The sequence below is a fragment of the Eucyclogobius newberryi genome, unplaced genomic scaffold, assembly GCF_026437365.1.
Source record: "Eucyclogobius newberryi isolate DKJ021-1_F unplaced genomic scaffold, fEucNew1.0.hap1 SCAF_7, whole genome shotgun sequence".
Taxonomy (NCBI): Eukaryota; Metazoa; Chordata; class Actinopteri; order Gobiiformes; family Gobiidae; genus Eucyclogobius; species Eucyclogobius newberryi.
In genome coordinates, this window is record NW_027316389.1 from 27,664,788 (window position 1) to 27,685,831 (window position 21,044).

The 21,044-nt window shown below is 38.9% G+C and overlaps 2 protein-coding genes across 2 annotated transcripts; one reads left to right on the forward strand and one right to left on the reverse strand.

Moving 5' to 3' along the window:
• Positions 1-252: 252 nt before the first annotated feature.
• duox (dual oxidase) lies at positions 253-16,175 on the reverse strand. Its single transcript, XM_072435374.1, has 30 exons — positions 16,047-16,175; positions 15,783-15,984; positions 14,697-14,863; positions 13,700-13,763; positions 13,279-13,375; positions 13,102-13,192; positions 12,901-13,003; positions 12,499-12,671; positions 11,988-12,163; positions 11,605-11,723; positions 11,397-11,534; positions 11,207-11,320; positions 10,669-10,871; positions 10,362-10,556; positions 9,674-9,899; positions 8,997-9,090; positions 8,753-8,928; positions 6,869-6,938; positions 6,754-6,795; positions 6,272-6,450; positions 5,729-5,959; positions 5,242-5,341; positions 4,579-4,628; positions 4,335-4,462; positions 3,797-3,950; positions 2,267-2,499; positions 2,034-2,192; positions 1,601-1,756; positions 1,060-1,188; positions 253-384 (listed from the first exon to the last, which is right to left on the reverse strand). The coding sequence occupies exons 1-30, from the start codon at positions 16,173-16,175 to the stop codon at positions 262-264; spliced, it is 4,221 nt and encodes a 1,406-aa protein (XP_072291475.1). The 3' UTR covers positions 253-261.
• A 930-nt stretch (positions 16,176-17,105) lies between these two features.
• On the forward strand, positions 17,106-20,963 carry duox2 (dual oxidase 2). The gene is made up of 8 exons (XM_072435381.1): positions 17,106-17,187; positions 17,257-18,290; positions 18,393-18,450; positions 18,674-18,808; positions 19,170-19,377; positions 19,641-19,855; positions 20,360-20,541; positions 20,766-20,963. The coding sequence occupies exons 2-8, from the start codon at positions 18,000-18,002 to the stop codon at positions 20,775-20,777; spliced, it is 1,101 nt and encodes a 366-aa protein (XP_072291482.1). The 5' UTR covers positions 17,106-17,187; positions 17,257-17,999; the 3' UTR covers positions 20,778-20,963.
• The last annotated feature ends 81 nt before the right edge of the window (positions 20,964-21,044 follow it).

The window sequence follows — 21,044 nt, forward strand, 5'->3', positions numbered from 1 at the left end:
GCCTTTAGGCTCAAGAACAGTGTCCGTCCAGATTAAATGGGCTAAGAAGCACAAGCAGAGGGGTCACACTTTAATTGGAGAGGTGAAATTTTATTAGATCTAAAGTACATTCTGCATACACAATCAGGAACTAGAAAACAATGTTGAGTAACTGCAGTATATTTGGTCTATGCTAGCTAATGTTTCATTTCAATAATGACGATAAATAGTGACGTATGAATTTAATAAATCTTATTGATACTATATAAATGTGGTAATAAATTAAAAGTTCTCATAGTGATGTACAAAGTGGGCTTGATCTCTTTTGTTCATCTGCTGACAGGCTTTTTCCACGTTTTTGGTCAGTCCTGGAGGCCCACAGCTGAACACACCGATCTTTGGCACCTTAGAGAAGAAGAACAGTTCATTCACCAACAGTTGTACCGAAAAAATGATGATCATGTTCTAAAGTTGGATGTCTTTTAATGAAGGAAGGCAGAGGCCAATGTGAGTCTGTGGGACACGTGTTTGGAAAGAAATACCCAAATAGAAGTCCACAGTTGTTGACACTATTTTTATTGCAACAGCTTGCAACAATTATTCTTAAGGGACTGAACAATTTCACCACGTTTTTAAACTTTAGAGAACATTTTGCTTGATCTATAATGGACCTTTTCTAAATGATCAGTAGATTTTCACTTTGGTCATTCATATTGGTAATACCATATAATCAATAGTAATGCTGGCTGGATGCTGATTCAGTTTAGCTGTGCATGAGACTGGAATTACTTTATCTGCACTCTTATCTTTTAAGGTCAAATTTATACTGATTATTTTTGTCTTTATGTGTTTCTATTGTGATTTGAACACATCTTTTCCTGCACTGAATTACTATTGTGCTCAATTGAACCTGCCTTGCCTTGTGATCATTTGAAAACAACTGCAGCGCCATTGGTAAACTGCTTGTTTGCACAGTTAATTAGCTGCAGCAGCAGTGTTGTCCTGTATACTGTAAGTGTATGAGTGTGTGAGGGAGGAGTGCAGAGGGCTGAGGCTGATGAAGATGGATGAAGAGCTGACCTCAGGGTGAACTTCCTGCAGGGAGCTGAAGAAGGACACAAAAGGAGGTCGTCCGAAGTGGGTAACGGAGCGCAGGCCTGTGAAGAGACTGCGGTTCCACACCTTCTGAAAGTGCCGCTCACACACATACTGCCCCACATCACACAGACAAGGAGGTATTAATCGTCAATAAATGTGTAAATGATAGATGAAGTATACAACATAATAAAGCAGATAATTCAAAATTCCTTGAGATTAACAACTGTTTGGTAATACTTTTTGTCAATTACTTGTCAAAGGGCATGTATTTCCACACACATATTATCTAAAAGTACACTGCCAAAAGGTATTAGCTCATTCTTAAGCAAAATTCAAGTTTGTATAGTACGGTAGTAGTATTTATATAGCCTATGGAGCCTTTTCACTAGTTAAAGTGACTAATTTGTAGTTAGAATTAGTCAAAATCTTCCTTAACAATAATTGTTAATATGTGCATTTTGTGTTATTTCACATCTATCGTTCAGCCATGACCGAACCCATTCACTTGTCAGTCATTTCTCACCAACATGGTCGTGCGGAGGTCAAACTTCTCGGCCACTTGAGTGATATATGTGTGCACTGAGACCAGCTCCTGAGTGTCCAGCTCCTCCACCTCCCTGATGATGTCCGACACCCACTCGAACTGACGCTGCGTACGGGTCACCCAGATAAAGTACACCTGGCACAAGACATGAGTTATTTCCTATCACACATCAAATAGCCATGATGAAATATATATGAGCTGTAAAACATGTAATCTTCTCTCCCCTAAGCTCAATATAGATAATCTGCTTTGATTGGTTCTCGAAAAGTCTTCCTCCTCCCGCTCTAGTCCTGGCATTGAATTATTTGTAGATTTCATTCACTTTTACATGTATTTTCGCCTCTTTTTGTCAGTATAAATCTTGTTATCCTTCCAAAGTAGTTTTTTTCCCCTTTGTGTGGTTATGGAGTACCTTTTTACACAGAAACTTGGACTTGATGGAGGACTTGAAAACCAGGTCTTTGAGGATTGAGGCGAATGGTGTGACTCCAATTCCTCCTCCGACCAGAACAGACACCTCAAAGTCCACCCACTCCTGATGGCCTTCACCAAATGGTCCATCCAAGTATAACTGTGACATTCTTTGGATTAAGTCACTATAATTTAAATACGGATATAACCATTGTTCTTTCCCACATCACACACCTTCGGGTAGGCTCCAAACTCCACCACACTCTCCTCGGTGTAGACCTCCCGAAGGCGGCTGGTCCAGGGTCCCACGGCGCGGATGTGCAGGCTGAGGGTCTCCTCATGGGGGGCTGACGTCAGGGTGAAGGGGTGGTACTCATCTGTGCCCAACATCAGGCAAGCGACACGAACCCACTGCCCCGAACGATACGCGAAGCCCTGGGGTTTTTTGAACTCCAGATGTGTCACACCTGAAGGAACCAGAAGACTCACAGGATAAACTGTTACAACTTAGAGTTTGTGTAGTTATAATATTATCTGGTTTAGATTCTGTGGCTTCATTTTCTTTAGATGTCTTCTATCCTTCATGTCTTATTCTTATGTATTTTGTTCTTGTGCTGTTTCGAATTTTTGTTGTTTTATTGTTGAAAATGTTGAAAAAAATCATATTATCAAATTATTATTACGTATACTGATGCAATTAGACCTATGCACATGCTACAATTATTTAGGTGTTATTCAATTCAACCAGCGATTCCCAGCCCATGTGGTGTTAAAGGCGTAATGGACGATTTTTTGCCGATTTGAGAACTCAGATTTGGACCAAAAAATTGTCCATTCCACCTTTAATATTATGCAAGATGTGACACGTTAATCTCACGGGACAATACAAGCTACAATATTAGGTCCAGACCTAATTAAATAAATACATTTGTGATTTTAATTGTGGTTTTTATATCATAGCATATTTTTCAGTCAAATATAACCTAACCTACACTGTATAGCCTGCAGATTGGTGGTAAATATAATTAAAAAACTATAAGACAACTGTTATCTGACCCTGTGATTAACTGACGATTTAGAGGGACATTTGATATTTAATAGAACTTTGACTTATAGTTTTATTGCTGCTCTATCAAAGTGCCAGTGACAAGTTGGACGACTCATTAAACTATGGAGTCAAGAGAAATGTATTTACAATTTATTTTTTAATTTATTTTTGCATCTCAGAATTGCAAATGTTTTAGGTGTATAATTATACTTCCTATTTGCAATTGATGACATCACACTAGGAAATTAGCTTACAACCACTGGGCCAAAACTTTTCTATTTTTTTTATTTATTTGACAAATAAAAATATATGAGAGCACCTTTATTTTGTTGAATTACTCTATAGGGGCCAAACATTTTTTTTTCTTCACTTCCTGTTATTTTTTACAGATTTGTTTTAACTTTTTCTCCACAAATAACTGCCTGATTGTTGTAAAACTATAATTTATATTTACAACAGGTATAAATATACTAAAAAAGGTCAAAATTACAAAATCATAAAAGCCACAGTCACACACACTTTAAGGATTGAGACAGAGAGAATCTATCACTATCTTTCCACCGACATTGTGTGATCAGAAATTACAGTGTTTGTTTCTATTCACTTATTTTCTCCGATTATACTTAAATGTCATGACATTTCTTGCAATATAGTCTAGAGATACAATACAGTAACACAGAAAAGCTGACCTTTGAACAAGTTGTTTTGGGTCTTACCTGAAGGCAGTAGCTCGGCTCTAATGACGGGGATCTCCACTTTCTTCCTGTTCAGACTGATGAGTTTGTCCAGTAAAAAGAGCAGCGCAGGAGGAATCAGAAAGATGTGGAAACGAGGCTCTTGTAACAGAGCAAAACTGCCATGAATCACAGTCTGTAACATGAAACGGAAGCAACACAATTATAAAACCTTTTCTTGACTTATAGTAGAATATGCTAGAAATTAAGGGCGATATAACAAAAAGTGTCAAATTGATCATGATTTATTTTTTTCCCTCACATTGATCAATCTCCAATCTCAGTTAGATATGGTTTTGTCTTAAGAAAAATCGATTTCATGAACACAAACAAGAAGTACTTTTAATCATGGCCATTTAACACAAGTTATGAACTCTGCCCCAAACCACATGTTTTACTGACAGAGGATTGATTGTAGACCCTTAATTAAAAAGACCCAAGCTGATCATTGACAATTAGACATGACAGAATCTCCATATTGATTCAAATTCAATCAATTGTAATTAAACATCAAACTTACCAGGATGTACACAATGACGTAAAGATAATGAGTTATCCAAAATCCCCGAAAACTGATGCGTCGGAAGTAGTGGGAGGCAAAAACATACATGATTGAAAACACAATGAGGAGTAGAATCCCAGTTACTCCTGGAGAAATAAGAGTGAGATAACAAAGAAAAACAACGTCATCCATCAATTTCAATATCAATGAAATATGACAAATGAGTCCATGGACTGAGAGACCTGAAATGACCGCATTTTACCTGGAACTGTTTCAAAAAACCACCATGACCACTTGGGAGGAAGTTCTGACCTACAAAAAAAGGAAAAAAGTAATGTAGTAACAAACAAATTTGAAGCAGAGCCAGTAAAATTGTACTCTCTGTTACTATCTATTAACAATATACATATCTAATCTATTAATAATATATAAAATGATGAAAATTTAAATGAATAATGCATACAAATTTTAATTATATGACAATATAATTTGAAGCTCTATTATTGACACTTGAACTATATCTATCTTTATTAGACACTGATTTCATCATTAACTGTTGTTTATCTGGAATGTATTGCTCTTGACTAAAGCTCGTTTAACACTATTGTCAGGAGAATGTTAAATCTGTTCTAACAGTGATGACAATAGTGGGGTGTGGGGTCCCCTGGGGGGCCTTAGGGACACTGCAGGCAGCCCCAAAGACTGCCCACACAAGCATAAAAGAACATTTAATATGAGATTTATTTTACATAACATATTTGTTTAAATCATAAATTATTAAATCATAATGATTACCTTGTGAATTAAACACTATTTGTATATTATTACATACGGTAGGTATATGAAAGTACAAAAGGAAAAACATTGCATATTCTTTTGAATACAGATTGAATTATTATTGGGGGGCCCGTAGGATTTGGCGTACCCATTGTTGTTGAAGACTCTTGGGAACAAACAGGACAGGATGCTGAGGTTACTGACCGAGAACACGTAGATATTGATAATGTGCCCCAGAGTGTGGACAACTGTAAGAAAGTATACAACATTACTGCCCCCCACTGTACAAACTGTGAAGACTGCTCCACTCAAGCGGTTTCCATTTTCATTCAAGCTCCTTAAGGTTCTACATTATGCATTATGGGGTGTTTGAAACTGCACTTAGCATTGGAATTTCATGTTTTCTAAACTATAGTGTTTATTAATGTATTGCAGGTGCACATGCCCTGTAGTGAAGGAACTCATGAGGGTACAATATTATAACCAGGTCAAACGCTTGAAAGGTCAATTTAACACAATATAGGCCTTTTACATTGTTTTACTTAGCTATATTCTCATTCTATATCCTGCTGTGTATTGCTGTTATTATATCATTATTCATTTATTCCTTGAATACTTCTCCTGTTATTACAGACCTGAGAAGACAATGGCAGTCATAGCCATAAATCTGTGAAAATCAATGGCGGCGTCAAAAGGGATGTAGCGGTTGAGGAAGGTTTCTCTGCCAATGGTGATGAGGTTTCGGCAGACGGTGAGGAGCAGATATGGAAACAGGAAGGAGATGGCAGCTGCCGAACCACGAGCCACGATGATCCCTGCTGCAGACAGCTCAGGCATCCCCGTAGCTTCAGCTCGGACACCATAGTCTGTGTGGAGTTAGATTATTCTGAGACAAATGCATATACTGACTTTATTGCATATTGTTCTGTGATTTTTGATCAGACAGCTCACAATAAAAAAAAAAAAGTTTTGCTCTTTTTTTCCCTTGTTTTAAATGCACACGTTTGCATTTTGTGATTGTGATTGTCAATTAATTTCCATTCCCAGATGTAAATTGTACTGTAATATGCTACTATTTTTTATATCATTGTATAATTAAAGTGGACAAAATGTTGCTATGTTATAATGATTTGTCTTCAATGAAAAAGAACTAAAATAAAAGATAAAATGCTACTCACAGTAACATCTCTCTACGGTGACCCCAGCCGTGATGCCGTACACGAACAGGAAGCAGGCAATGTGGCGTCTGTAGTTCTCAATGAAGCGTTTGAACTGCTGCACCTTCTGCTGGACCGGGTTCTTTATGTACTGCTCACGCTTTGGGTTCACATAGACGTTTGGAGTTTTAACATGAAGTCTAAAATAAAAAATAAATACATAAATACATTAAAAAAAAATCATAAGAACAGTTTAAAAAATTATATATATATATATATATATATATATATATATATATATATATATATATATATATATATATATATATATATATATATATATATATATATTTCATACTGTACCTAAACTACAAAATATTAAATTCTTCTAGTTTTAGGCTTTTATCAAGTGTATTTTGATCAGCTATAGGGATGGCACTAAATTAAGTAAATAATTATAATGTAAAGTATGTAATGACAGATTTAAATGAGTGACAACATACAATTTCCTTCTGCGCATTTCTGATCCCTCTGACTTTGGACTGCTGCAAGACAAAGGAATATGTTTTTTACATTATACCCAATAATCAATACCATTCGTGCTATTGGACTGTGTACCTGTTCGCAGGGCAGATGAAGGACACTCTTTGGTCACGGCTCAAGCGTTTCCTGCCTTGTTTCTCCATCCCTGCTCCAAACACAGGGACATGATCATATTGTTTGACCAAACATTCTAAGACAGAAACTGAAAGTACTATTGAGGAGAGGAACAAACATGTGACATGCTGTGATAAAATGTGAATATATGATTATATTTCTGTGATATATTTTATCTGCATAATAGTGATATTTTATCTGCATCATTAGTCTAAGAGAAGAACGGGTGAGTGACAAACTGCATTTGTGAAGGGGTCGTAAAGATGGGCCAAAGAATGTTGCCCCAGGGGGGGGGTTGCACCCCCCCTTGCAGGCTTTATCTCTACGGAAAAATACCAAGTGCCTTGATGTGAGGCTGACCAATGAGAAATGTGACCGCCTATTCCAGAATATCTAATAAAACCAACCAGCATGGGAAAAAACAGTGTGAGACGCGGGGGTGAGACGCAGGAGGGTCAGCCAGGCTCCTTACAACGGCCTGGCTGACACAGTCCCTGCGTTTTCTCCCATGCATGCCACACAAATGTCTGATCTTTCTGTGTCGTTTCATATTCTAAGTTGAATTGTGTTCTCAATGTGTTACGGAATAGCATCGGTGTTTGTCTGATTCCATGACATTTTCAAAGACAATTATTAAAATATTAGCAACTTAAAACACTATAAAACACCAACAGGAGTTCCAGGCTCTGAAGCAAGTGATCACCACGTGACTGAAGAGAGAGTTAAATGAAGAGAAACACAAGGAGGAGATCCACCAAGTCCACCAAGACCAAAGAAGAGGACGTGTTCACAGTGAGGCCAGAGTGACTGAGGGCCAAAGCCTGAGATAAGGTTGCTCTACAAAAGGTAAAAACGAAATAGTCTTGAAACATTTGCGTATCCAGACCTCAAAGACTGCAGAAAGTCCACAGGGAAACAAAAGTCAGATCCAAGTTCATGGGGAAAGAACTTGGATCTGGAGAGGAGAAGAACCTGTATTTTACAGATTTTTGGCTTTATTTTGACAGGACAGTGTGATATAAAGACTGGGGAGGGACATGCAGTCATTTTTCCAGAGCGACACTGTGAAGTGTTGTCCATTCACATCCAGAACATTGATAATGAGACAAGGCAGACCAGAATCACCAACAATCACCAACAGGAGACTTAGACCATGAAGAAAGGATGTATAAAGAGCACTCAGACCGAGGAGAAAGAGTATGTTCCTCACCCTGATCCTAAATCCAACCCTCGCTTGCACCACTATAATATTTAAAGCCAGGAGACCACCCAGGCAAAGTGGCTGTTGGTTTGGATTCACATTATGCGATTAATTGTTGAATGAGCAATTTCTCAGCATAAATGTTTTTTTCATGGCCATGGGCAGTGTCAGGGGAGAACGCTTTATCGCCGCTTGTGACTTTCATTATTTTTTATCTTGGTCATAGTGATCACTGCAGACTGGGGACACGCAACAAAAACTGCAGTTACTTAGCAAAATGTAGCATCAAAGCTGATTTACTCAAGTTCTACTTACAAAAACAGACACATGCTGTTAAAACTAATTATGTGAGGGTTGTAATTAACACTTTAAAAAGCAGTTTTAAATACTAAATCTTGTTCAGTCATCCCTTCAGAATTTAATCAATTTAATCTAATCACACCACTGATATTACCAGTGGAATTTAGTAATAAAACGTAATAATATTCTTGAAAATCTGTATTTGCAATTTAAGTGCTCTTTATGCGTGTCCATCTTTCCTTCTTCAAACACTATAACATCAATTACTGCCTAATGCGTTCTATTATTTAACAAGTGCACTGATGGGAGGATGCACTGAGGATTCCAGCTAATGAGGATCAAACCTTTGACATTAATCTGGGCGAACTGCAGCTCCTTCTCGTGGTCTTGGAGGAGGAAGTGGAAGTCCTGCCATGTGATTCTCTCCTTGTGTTCGAATCGTCCGGCCTGCATCAGAGCCTTGATGCCGTCATCGGCCTGGGCCTTAGACAAAGCCCCGTTGGAGATTTCAAAAAGGGACCTGAACAACAAAACAAGCTGATGATCCGAACAAACAGAAGAGACGCATCATGGATGAACTAAACTAACCTGAGCATCCTGACAAACTCGTCCTTTGATAAGAAACCATTTCTATCAATATCGTTCATCGCAAACATTAGTTTGGATTTTTCCTCAGAGGAACCTGCAAAAGGTAAATTTATGAAATTTCCCCATGTGGGACAATAAAGGAATATCTTATCTTAAATTATTGCATAACTGATTGTATGTTCCTGATTTGAGTTGTGTTATGCGTGTTATGAGTAGAGGTGGGCCATATATCCCGAAATGTAGATGATATTGTGAATGTTGTTTTGAAGATATGTAAAATCTGAATATTGAGTATATATTTATAGTAATAATGCTGTATAATTAAAAATGCAAAAAATCACATTCATTTTACAGACATTTCAAATTAATTAAACTTCAGCTTAAACGTTTAAAAGCATGTTTTAATGTTTTGTTGGATTGACATAATATCATCTGACTATAATTATCGGGATACTTATGAGATATACTATATAAACACATACAGTATGCTACAGAACAAAGTGTTAAGGTGTTCCAATTATATAAACTGTAAATCCAGATACAGTGCATGGAAAGCAACAAAAGTGTTAGTCTTTAGAGCTTGTGTGCTTAAGATCATACGTTTTGATCATAACGAGGCCTGAAATGTTCACAGTATAATGTAAATCCATACATTTATCTGGGTGGTTTATATTTACCTTTCATAAAAATAACAATGACATCGAGAAACTCCTGAAATGAGAGGTAACCGTTCCCGTCTTTATCGGCTAATGTGAACATAGAATCCACAAACAAAGAGTCTGCTTTGAGGCCCAGGGCATCTGCAAACTCGGAGGCGGAGAGCTCACACTGCAGCACCTCTTTGGCTTTCTGATGGGACACGTGGCTCATGTCTCCGGCGTCACTTCTGTCTATCTCCAAAACCTGCGCACAAACGGACGTCGGTCAAGTGGTTTTACGGATATCCCTGATGTCAATGAGGTTAACGTGCACCACATGAGGTCACGGTGAAGGAAAACAATCAGCTTCTCTGTACCAAAGTAAGGCAACGGTTGACCACAGTTTGACCAACAACAGGTTTAAAGAACGACTGGAGCGGAAGAGGAACGCAAATTGTCTTAGGCCAATATGAACAGGAGCTGAAAGGACAGCTTTTCAAGAGGAACAGTTGTGCAGACAGAAAGAGAGAGTCATTGTTGGCGAAGAGGCATCACTGTCATCACTGATGCCGATGTGACTGAAAGCCCACCACAGATGAGCTCACCAAAAGAGACAGCAATTAGTTTCAGATCTAACTCGACCTCAAAACAAGTTTGACGATACCGTGTGGTTGAACCTAAGCCTCGCACTGAAGCGCAGAGGTCAACCGTGAGAGGAAGAGTTTACCTTGGAGAAAGCGTGTCTAATGAAAGTCTCCACGATCCGCTCTCGTTGCTCTTTGGTCAAAGCCTCTTTCAGCAGGTCCCTCTCCCTCATCTCTCTGACCGTCACCTTCTGCCCGGCGCCCGCGGCCCCGGTCGACTCGGGGCAGAGATTGTTGACAAATGACGAGCGCACATTCTCGTCATCAAAAAACAGCACCTGCACAATGAGAGGAAGGCAAGGTGTTTTAAGTGAGACATGGGGAGGCGCGCCAACATGTGCTCTTAAATTAGACTGCGCTACTTTGGGAATAACAGGTTTACAAGCTCACCAGATCGTACTCCTTGGGCACTTTGAGGAGCAGAGCTTTCCTTTGACAGTCGTTGGCTAAAATGATGTCCAGACAGTCCTGGTTTCGCACACACAGGGTCCGGAGAGCGAGCCCGGTCCTGTCAAAAACCTGGAGGAGGCGCTTTTTGTCTAACTCCACACTGACTGGATGGAGGTGTTTGTCACTGCCTTGCCACTCAAAAGCTTAAAAAATAAACAATAAAACACATTTAATTATTTCACAAACCAACATCAAGTTTTAAAATGGAGAGAATTGTTTGATGTTCTAATTTCTGAATACCATAGTAGAAGTTATGGTCATTCGACATCCCTCTTTACTGACAATTTTTTATTAATTCCATGAACCAAATACAGCAGGTGAAATAATGCTTCACCATTTTCTAAGTGTCTGTAGCATATGTCATTTTAGCACTTTGTTATCTTGAAAGTTAATCCACATTGTAGACCAGTGACACAATTAGTTCTAGTTTGTTAAGTGACTTACTATTACCACGAGTAGATGTAAACGTGAAATATACCTTGGATTCCGACCGTGGGCGCATCTGTCCTATTCACAGATTTTCTTCCTCTTTGAAACTTATTATATTTGTATTTATTTAGTACTGCCACCAACCAAGCCACAAGCAAACTTACTGTAAAGGAATTGTATCTGTTACTATTTCAACCAAACAAAAATTCAATATGAACAGATTTTAGAATAATACCTACCAAAAGGAAAGAGGATGAGGATAGTAATAAATATTATAAATCCTGCTTTGCCTCCATCAAAGTAATTAAGTTTGGTAGCATTACTGCAGGGCTGGAGTGCTGATGCAGTTAGCTGTGTAGGCTGAGGACAAGGGTCACCTGAGGACAACACATATTGGAAGGGCATTGTTTAGGTAAAAATCCTCTCAGATGATTCTCTCTGTTTTACCATTTGTCCAGAAAAACACATTTTCTTGTATATCTGTGGTGTCAGCGCTCGTGACTGCATCAATGACGTCATGAAATGTTGTGTTGCGGATTATCTGAATCTCTTCATCTGTAAACAAACTGGGAAAAACATTCTATATTTGTATGAAGAAGGTGACACAAGTGAAATATGAATGAAAAATATCACAGCATTATTGTTACAACCCAGAACAAAAGTGAAACCAGACTTAACCAGGCCCAAACCAGGAGTAAAATTGTAAAATTATGAATAAACTTGGACTGAATTGACACAAAACTACAACTTATTGATCAATTATGTGAGATAAAACGCTTTTTTTCCAATGATAAAGTTCTGACCCAGGATCCCATACAAAGGACTTTTACCCATTTTGTTTATTTTCAAACCAAAAGCGGTCTCCGTTTCGGATCCGTTCAAATTGGTCCAGGATTATGGCAGAGAAAACTGGCCCAGGAGTGTCCACAGACTCCAGCAGCCCTCCAACAAAGAGCTCCAATTTAGAAATATCTGCATTATACAGCTCAGCTATATCTTTTAGTAACTGTGAAAGAAACACAAAAAACACCTTATGTGCAGCACATAGAAGATAAATAACTGTCTATCAAGGAATATCAATCATCATAAGATTTTTTCTGAAAGTACCACCAGGATTTAACTAAATCTGGTCTAATCCTGGTCTACATTAGGAGTAAAAGGCCTAAACTCTGACTAAATCTAGGGCAGAACTTGGACTAAACCATTTCGAAACTTCCAACTTTAAAGCAGGACTGAAGACTCAATGATAAAGACTACTGCACACCACCAAAACAAACCGGCGTGCCACAGTTTGAAACCCACTGGCATATATAATGTATTCTAGATCGATAAAACATTTACCTGAGGGTTGGTGCGGTTGAGCTGTGGATTTATATCTTCAATAGTTTTCAAAGGCGGCAGATCAAAAGCCTTTCTGACTTCTGTGTAAGCCGGCAAGCCAAAGTCTCTTCCCCTGTTTATAGTCAGTGCTACAAGATCGGTGCGACTGAATCTCAGGGGTCCATACATGAAATCTACAGACGGAACATCATAAACATCACAATATTTTAAATGCACTTAAATGCACAGGTCACCTGCTTGTTGATATGGCTTTAAATCGTGTGTTACGGGGGTTTAAATTGCTAAAAATTAAACATTCCAGGCAAAGCAATAACATCTCTATAGAGACAAGCAGGTGGCAGACCCTCCAACAGAAAAGTTACACAGTGCACCTTTAAGAAACTCTAATGGCACGTTTACTACCTCTAAGATCTTCAACGACAATATTGTCTTCTCTCTCAGAAATCTGTGACGCCATGCCCATCAGTAACTCATCGACATTAAGGCTTGTCTTCATATTAGGGCTCTGAACAAAAACAGATACATATTTTACAATTTTAATACTTCATATAAGTGTAATTTCACAAAACATCACACACACGGCTGGACTGTGTTCTTATTTACCTGTCGAGTCCAGAAGCTGTTGCAGAGACGTATTGCTGGGGAAGAGCTCCCATCGGAGTTGATAATTTGTCGAAAATGACAGGTTTGGTTTCTGTAGTTTGAATAAATAAAATAGCACATGATGTCCCTGTGTACTGTGAAGACAGTCAAAACAGTTTGAGAAATTGGTTGTAGTACCTCATATAAACACCAGGTGGGGCCATAGTAACACCAAATCTAATGGCCGCAACTTGAAACTCAGGAGAGACGCCAGGGTCAACAAACTTCTGATAACCTAGAGAAGAATTATGAGAAGACAACAAAAAAATCATCCTAAGAAGTACTGTACGGATATATAGTTAAAATATGTATATACAAATTAGATGCACAAACTCAACAATTTAAAAAAAAAGGAGGAGATACAATGTGGTCATCTGCCATTATTCTTCTATTTTTTTATGAGAGGGTGCTTATTCTGCAAACTAACAAGGACTCAGAGTGACGTTTTGCTGACACAGCAAGCTTCGTCAAAGCAGCGACAGCACACACCAGCCTAACTGTGGTCACTAGTGCATTACCTGTTCCACTTGTGCACACGTACACTGGTTACTCCTCTTACCTGGATAAGCACTGAGCTGTTTGTCTCCCAGATATGCAGGCAGCCACTCGTAAGCTACAATGTTCTGTTGGGGGGAAAAAAAGAAGAAATAATAAATATAGATATATAGTTGCCCAGGTGGAATCAGTATTATAAGTGCAGTCTGTATCATTCCTGATTTGTAGTTTGATTTTGGGTCAGATTTAGCATAAGATTCCATTTAGAGTTGGCTTAGACTTATACATAGGAATAATTTAAACCTGATCATGCCATGCAATTTTAACAATGTTTTGTCTTTGAAAAGCTTTGCATGATCAGTAGTATAACTGTTGACAAGATAGCTTTGTAATATTTGAATTGTGTTGTGAAAAACATCACTTTATGTTTTTTAGATTTGCTATTACGTGTGTATGTAATTTTTTTCTATATTTTTTTCTTTTTTTGAGGAGGTAGAAAATATGAACTGAATGGCCAAGTCTGCTTTCATAATAATTAAGGCTGACTGAAATAAGAGTTGTTAATGTTATGTGAAATTTGCTATGAACAATATCCACATTTGATTGTTTAACTACTGTAGTTGCGTAGTTTTTGTGGGTCTCGTGTAACTTGTTTTGGACTTTTTGAGTTTTATGTTTATGCTCTAATTAACGGCAATTAATCCAAATAAAATATATCATTATTGGCGATAAACTTGCACTTGGAAAGTCACTTACATACTAATGCACACATTACTAACACTATCTACTCTGAACCACATTTTGTAATAATTAACAATAATGAATTTAGGCTTTTTAATTAAACTGTGTGGCATTTTTCTTTTTCTCTGTGTGATTTTGCTCTGGCATTACACAGTGTTCTGGTGGTCAACAGGCATGACACGCTGAGCTCAACGTCCAACTCAAACCAGCAATTTTCCTCCACGACCACCTGGTGTTGATGCAACCTCTTCCTCGTCCACAGTGCAAATTAAGGCTGCACCTGCGTAGCGGGGGGATTACGGGAGGACTTTTCCTTCTACCTGAAATGTGGCCACAACGGTCTTCCTTGCATTTTGAAAGAGCCTCTCGTCTGACCACTCTGGGTGTTTCTCTTGCAGCTTGGAGGCGACATAATTGTGGTAGCGAAACCAGATAATCCCCTCTGCAGCAGTGAACATGTTCTCATTGGCCCAGGCATTGCCCAACTCTGCAAAGAAGGTGACATCAAATTGAGTTTCATGGCATGTATTTCAATTTCAAAAAACAAAACCAAAACATTTTATATCAGTTTGGCTATTTTTAGTCAATTGATATCAATGTTTATGGGTTACAGTTCAATACCATATTCATTTTAAAATCCAGATCTATCTTTGACCTATAACAACTACTGAAAAAATTAGGTAATTGCTCAATTGTTTTCTTGTTTTGAAAAATGTATCAGCGAAAGAACAACAGGAAAAGCGTTTTCCTTTTGTTCAGTAACTACAGTCCTACAAACATGGGTTTAAACTGTGGACTGTGCGGCTTCATCTCAGCCATACAGAGAGGGATTTACTGTGGTCAGGCTGACAAACCATTTACACAACAATTATGCCCTTCTGCTGTCATACTGTGTCATATGACCTTTTGACTCATGCCTGTCCACTCTGGCAACGATCAAAACGGACATGGGTGAAATATGATTTGCAATAAATTTAGAGGATTTGGTTTAGGCAACTTGTCAGTATTGATCTTGCGCCATAAATAAAATACTCTACGCCCGCAAAAAAAAAATATTTTATTGTGCAGGGGACTTTTGCAAATGAGTCACCGTTAATAGCATCTGTGCAACGTTAAAGTGATTTCTGTCCCAACTACAGATGGAATAGCGCAGCAATGTTTTCAACTGTTAGCATCACCTTAAAATAAAGCACATTATCTATTTATATTAGGATTACAATAACTCACGTCATCTGGAAAAACTTTACTATCATATGACAAAGCTGTACAATAATCTTAATATAAAGCACATGTCACTAAACCAGCATTAGGACAGTTTTTTGACAAGAGGAATGTTTTTGCTGGATGACATTCTACCTGCTGTGACCCTTAAGTATTGACCATGTGATGCAGTGTTGAGCCCTCACCGTAGAGGCCATGGGGTCCCTGCTCTCCAGGTGAGGGGTCCGGGGCGCTCCACATGAACCCGCTTCCCGACTCCAGACGTGGCATGTCCCGCTCAGAGCCTGAAGCCAAGAAACCGCCGGAGAAGCTCCTCAGGGAGTCAGACCAAGAGCTGGAGGGGCCATAGATGGAGCTGCCGTCGATCCATGCGGTCACCGAGTTCACCTGCAAAAGTCACAGCATGTCCTTATATATCACTGACATTTGCATATTTGTTGATTCTATACCTGAATGCGAGGGTTACTGGGACTCTGGCCAGTTTCTACTGCATATTGTCCTCTTTGGTAAGGTAACAGGACTTTCCCAGTGGAGGAAGGGTCAAAGATGGGGTCCCCTTTTGGCACTGGGATGTTCATGAACTCAGGTGGACATCCAGGATTTCGAGAGTCAAATATTTCAAATGTAACATGGTAACCTAAAAAAAGTATACAAAACTGATAACTAACACAATTGAAAGTCCTCTGTTGCACTACAAGGCTACATATGGCTGTAAGGATATTTAAAGGAGACACACTGCGCTAAATCAACTCAAATGCACTTTTAACGTTGTTACAGTCGTGTTTCTTCGTAACTAGTTTACTTGAATTTATATTTTTATTGATTCATGCATGTTTGAGTTATCTTGTTTTGTCTGCTCGAGTGCTCTCAAAAGGTCTGTTTTCTCCTACCCCCTAACTCCACCCACACCCCTGTATTTAGCTGAGGTTATTTAAAAAATGTAGTCTATGTAAATCTAGGGTTCTAAAATATCACGTAGCAACATAAAAACAAAAAAACAAAACATAAATGATGATCTGTTTCACAATTTCAGAATGAAGAGGCGGAGCTTACCAATTGGACCCGTTTCTATTACTAAGCCGTTTTAGATCCATATTACAAAGAATAAAAAGTAAAATAAAGATCTACTAATGTTTCAGTTCAATACTAAGCACCTGAAAAAACAACAATATATCGCCTTTGAATAAATTATATTTGCCTACAGTTTTTCCATGCTACAGATTTGCCAGTGTTTTACCAAAAAACAAGGACAGCACAGTTTGGTTCCGTGCGGAGGGCAGCCCCGATGGTCCCTGGGTGAGCGCGCGGCTGAGGGCCCGCGGGTTGGGCAGCTGCGGCTCCAGGATGGGCTGATACACACCGTCCCAGAAGCGCGCGGGCAGAAGGCGCACAAGGTGAGACCCTGCGGGGAGGACACCAACAATGAAGGGGTCGTGGGCGGTCAGGTGAGCGCAGGGGCCCAGGAGCGGGGTCAGTCACACCATGAGGACCAACTTACCGACAGCTCCGCGTTTGGGACACGCCAGACTGTTGTACCAGCCATCAAAACGAGGAACTTCCCATGCATCTTCACAGCACGACACTGGAAAGGTTTCAAATCAAGTTTTTTTTAAAGTTTGTTGAATTAATTATTGCTTTATTTATTTATTTATTGTTAAGCTTACAATGGACAGCAATGAGCATAAACCCAGTCACTGCAGAGATACTCCAAAGCCATTTACGCAAAGCCATTGATGCGAGGGATGCTTCTGAACTCAGTCACAAGAAAAGCAGTGAAGGACTCCTAAAAGGCAAAGACACTACAGGATAACTGCAGCTATAATTTGGGTAAAAAACAAAAAAAATGTCTTCACAGCTTAGATCCTGTTTAATCATAAACACAACATATGATGAGCAGTCTTACCCACAGTGTGAAGCTGTCCAGGTGCTCAGATGCTGGTGACAAACCTTCTGATACTAAATAGATCCAAACATCTTTGTCACAACCTGTCTTTGACCTTAATGCCCATATGGGAATGGTTATCACGCCTGGGTCACACCCTCCTTTGCATCAGAAGTCCACTCTGGGCTTCCTCCTTCTCCAGGCGCAGAGGGACAGCTGCTATAAAAGACACGCATTATAGACTCTCCTCACAACATCAGTTTGTGAAGCAACAGGTAAGACCGTGAATCTTCACTTGAACTGACCAAATGATTGCTTCATTTTGTTGTTGTAATGCTACCTGTTTTTATATGTGTATATCATTGCATTTGGGAGGCAGTAACCCTTTATATTAAGTCGTTTCAAACTTGCTTCAAATGTTTATATGCATGCTTTTTGCCCAAATCTACCATGGCATCTTGTTGTTAGGTTTTGCCACTTGTTGCCCTTGTCACGGTGAGATGTTACAAAGCTGTTTCAAATGCACGGTGCCACCTATCTCGTGCAGAAGAATAGATTGGGTTTATCTAAGGATCTAAAGGTAATGGAGATCCCTGGAGCTAACAGTGTTTTCTCTGTTGCACTATCTAGTCCACGCCGCAACTGTAGAAGTGGAAGAGCCAAGATGAGTTTCTACGATGACATTTACCCATTCTACCGCAGACAAAGGACCTCGTTCATCTTCAGTGGACGCTTGATCACCGTTATTCTGGTTTTTGTCGTGCTTGCATTGAGTCTCCTTATTATCCTGCCAGGAATACGTGGGAAGTCAGTAAGTGCAAACTCCAACCTCCATCCAGCGCTGTTTGAATCAACTTATAACTGCTTTTTTCATTCAACCAATTCAATGTTTATTTCTTTTTTTCATAAATAGAGGTTCTTTTGGATGATCCGGATACTTATCAGTTTGTTCATAGGCGTTGTTATAGTAGGTAAGTTTGTTTAGCTTATGCTTTTCAAAAGGGGGTAAAAAGCCAATGAAAACGTTACATATTACTTCAAAATGTTACTGATTTTGTATTCCAAACTGATAAAATGATATGCAATGTGTGGGACAAAGGTGAAAGTGTAGAGATAAAACTATGTGTAGAAGTATCATTCATTCAAAAAGTAAATGTGTCCCACCTTTGTTTTTTTTCATTGTCTTCTCTGCAGTTCTTAACTTCACTTGCGACTGGGCTGAAGCCAGAATGACCACTAATGCCACCTACAAGTCTTTCAGCAACGCAGTGGTTAATGCTGACATCGGCTTACATGTGGGTCTCTATGGGATCAATGTCACACTCAAAGGTGCGTCACGACAAAAACAATAGACCAGAGGATTGTTTTTACTGTCACAAGTGTGTAGTAATGAGGTACATTCACAAGAGTCCTATTCTTTTACTATGTGAGAACTCAATATGCTTTTTTACTTCTACCTGACCCGGCTAAAATGATATTGAATAAGATATTCTTCAAAGTGTGAAATGAACCGAAATAAAGAAATGAATGACATATGAAAACAAAACTTTTTTTTAATTTTTTTAAACCAATTTCATGACTGCAGTATGCATTAGGCTATTCATATAATTTTAAAGCAATACAAACCCTAAGTCAACTTTGGAAATGCACCAAAGTTACACTGAAATGAGTTTTCTTTTGTTGTCCTCAGGAAACCCTGTGGTGCAACTGAATGAAACAATCAACTACAATGAGATGTTTAGCTGGCACGATACTATGGATCAGGAGTACGAGGACGCCCTGTTAAGAGGCCTTCCAGATCCTATTTTGTACATTGTTGAAAAGTTCACCCTAAATAGTCCGTGCGGCCTCTTCCTCCAATACAAATACTCTGGACGCTACGCCTCTGCAGTCCTGTGGTAAGATGAATGTATACAGTCAATGAAAAACATTACTACAACACAGTATATCATTTTGCTCACTAACAAATACAGATGTGCACAGATGCCTTGATGATTGTCAGCGCTAGTGCCCCCTTGTGGCTCAATTTAATTAATGTATCAAATTACAAACCAATTAATTAATCAATAACCATAATCGCAATTAAACAATGTGTCACCCTGTCAGGATCTGAAAATAGATGCACAAAATAATATAGCCTAACTGCTTGCTGAACTTTCAGGGCTGCATTTTGCTGCTGGATCCTCTCCAACATACTGTTGTTGATGCCGGTTGTGCTGTACGCTGGATACATGATGCTGGCCACGTCCGCCTGCATCTTCATTTCCATGGCCTCCTTCGCCGCCATCAAGAATGTTCCACAGTGTGTCTTCTCCATCGGCACAAACTCCCTTGTGACAGAGTACAGCCATTCATTTTGGCTGGCCTTGGCTACAGGTATTTATAGGCTGCTTGTGCTGCAGCTGTAGGAGACATGGGTCCATAAACACGAGGCCATTTCTCATTCACACACATTCTAAGTGGGTTTGAACACTAGCACAGGGGTGTCCTAACTATGGCCCAAACATCATATTTTTTGGCCTTCAGGCTTTTTACGGAATTCACCCAGATCACCCGAAAGTTTAAAACATTAGCTACCATCATAACCTCAGTAACCGGGGCTTTCAAGATTTATTAAAGGCGTGTTGTAGTCAGATCTCTGCTAAATGCACATATTACAATTATTCACTGGACAACCATATTTGCAAATTTCCAAATAAAAACACCTTTATTTTCTTAATTGACAGAGAAATTTAAAAGTAAATAAGAAAAAATGTGCTTACATAACCTGAATACATTTTAAACAAGGCGTTCCTTTTCATTCTGATTCGTTACTTGTAGGTGTCTCTTATTCTGGATTTCCAGCACTCTATACACAGTTGTTCACTCTATTTTTTGCAGGTCTTCTCTGTGCCATCATTGGGATCCTGGTTGTAGCGTTCTACTTTTTACTACCAGACAAATTAAAGGAGGCGTTTAGTGCTGGTGTGGACGCCGATGAAGACGATGACAGTTTGTTCAGAGAGGGATATTTCAACACTGCTTTCCTGGATGGAGTCATAGTCACACCAGCTACATCCAAAGTAAGTCACTAAAAAAACATACATACATACATAGACTGGTGCACGTATATCATTTAGTTTTTAAACTCATTCATCCTTTTATTTTGATTTCCAAGTAACTCACAAAATATTTAAAAAGGTTGTTACACTTACTTGCACAATATTGTTACTATGATAGCTCAGTAGAATTACATCTGTGCTCAGTTTTTTTAGGGGCTGAACATGGATTTTCTCTTGTGTTTCAGGGGCATATATGACAACATCCAGGTGTCTTCTCCTCTCCTTTCAATATCACGATTAATACTTGAAAACATTTGTTATTGAAATGAAGGTTTGTACAGTGCAAAGTGTGGTATTTGTACTGGTGTTGTGCCCGAGCCTCTGAATGTTATCTGTACTGTTTTGTGTATAGTTGTATTTATGAAGGAAACTATTGTGTTGTAAATATTATTGTGTACTTTGTCTGCATCTACCGGTACTATAGTAACAGGTGCTGGAGTGTCATTGTTTTTCATTAAAATACA

Coding starts and splice junctions, on each gene's coding strand:
- duox (XM_072435374.1), bottom strand. CDS start 16,175: ATGAACATCCCAGTGCCAAAAGGGGACCCCATCTTTGACCCTTCCTCC. Junction 6,796..6,868: donor TTCATCTGCCCTGCGAACAG/GTACACAGTCCA, acceptor TTTGTCTTGCAG/CAGTCCAAAGTCAGAGGGAT. Junction 385..1,059: donor TGCAGGAAGTTCACCCTGAG/GTCAGCTCTTCA, acceptor TTCTTCTCTAAG/GTGCCAAAGATCGGTGTGTT.
- duox2 (XM_072435381.1), top strand. CDS start 18,000: ATGCACGGTGCCACCTATCTCGTGCAGAAGAATAGATTGGGTTTATCT. Junction 18,291..18,392: donor CAGGAATACGTGGGAAGTCA/GTAAGTGCAAAC, acceptor TTTCATAAATAG/AGGTTCTTTTGGATGATCCG. Junction 18,809..19,169: donor GATCAATGTCACACTCAAAG/GTGCGTCACGAC, acceptor TGTTGTCCTCAG/GAAACCCTGTGGTGCAACTG.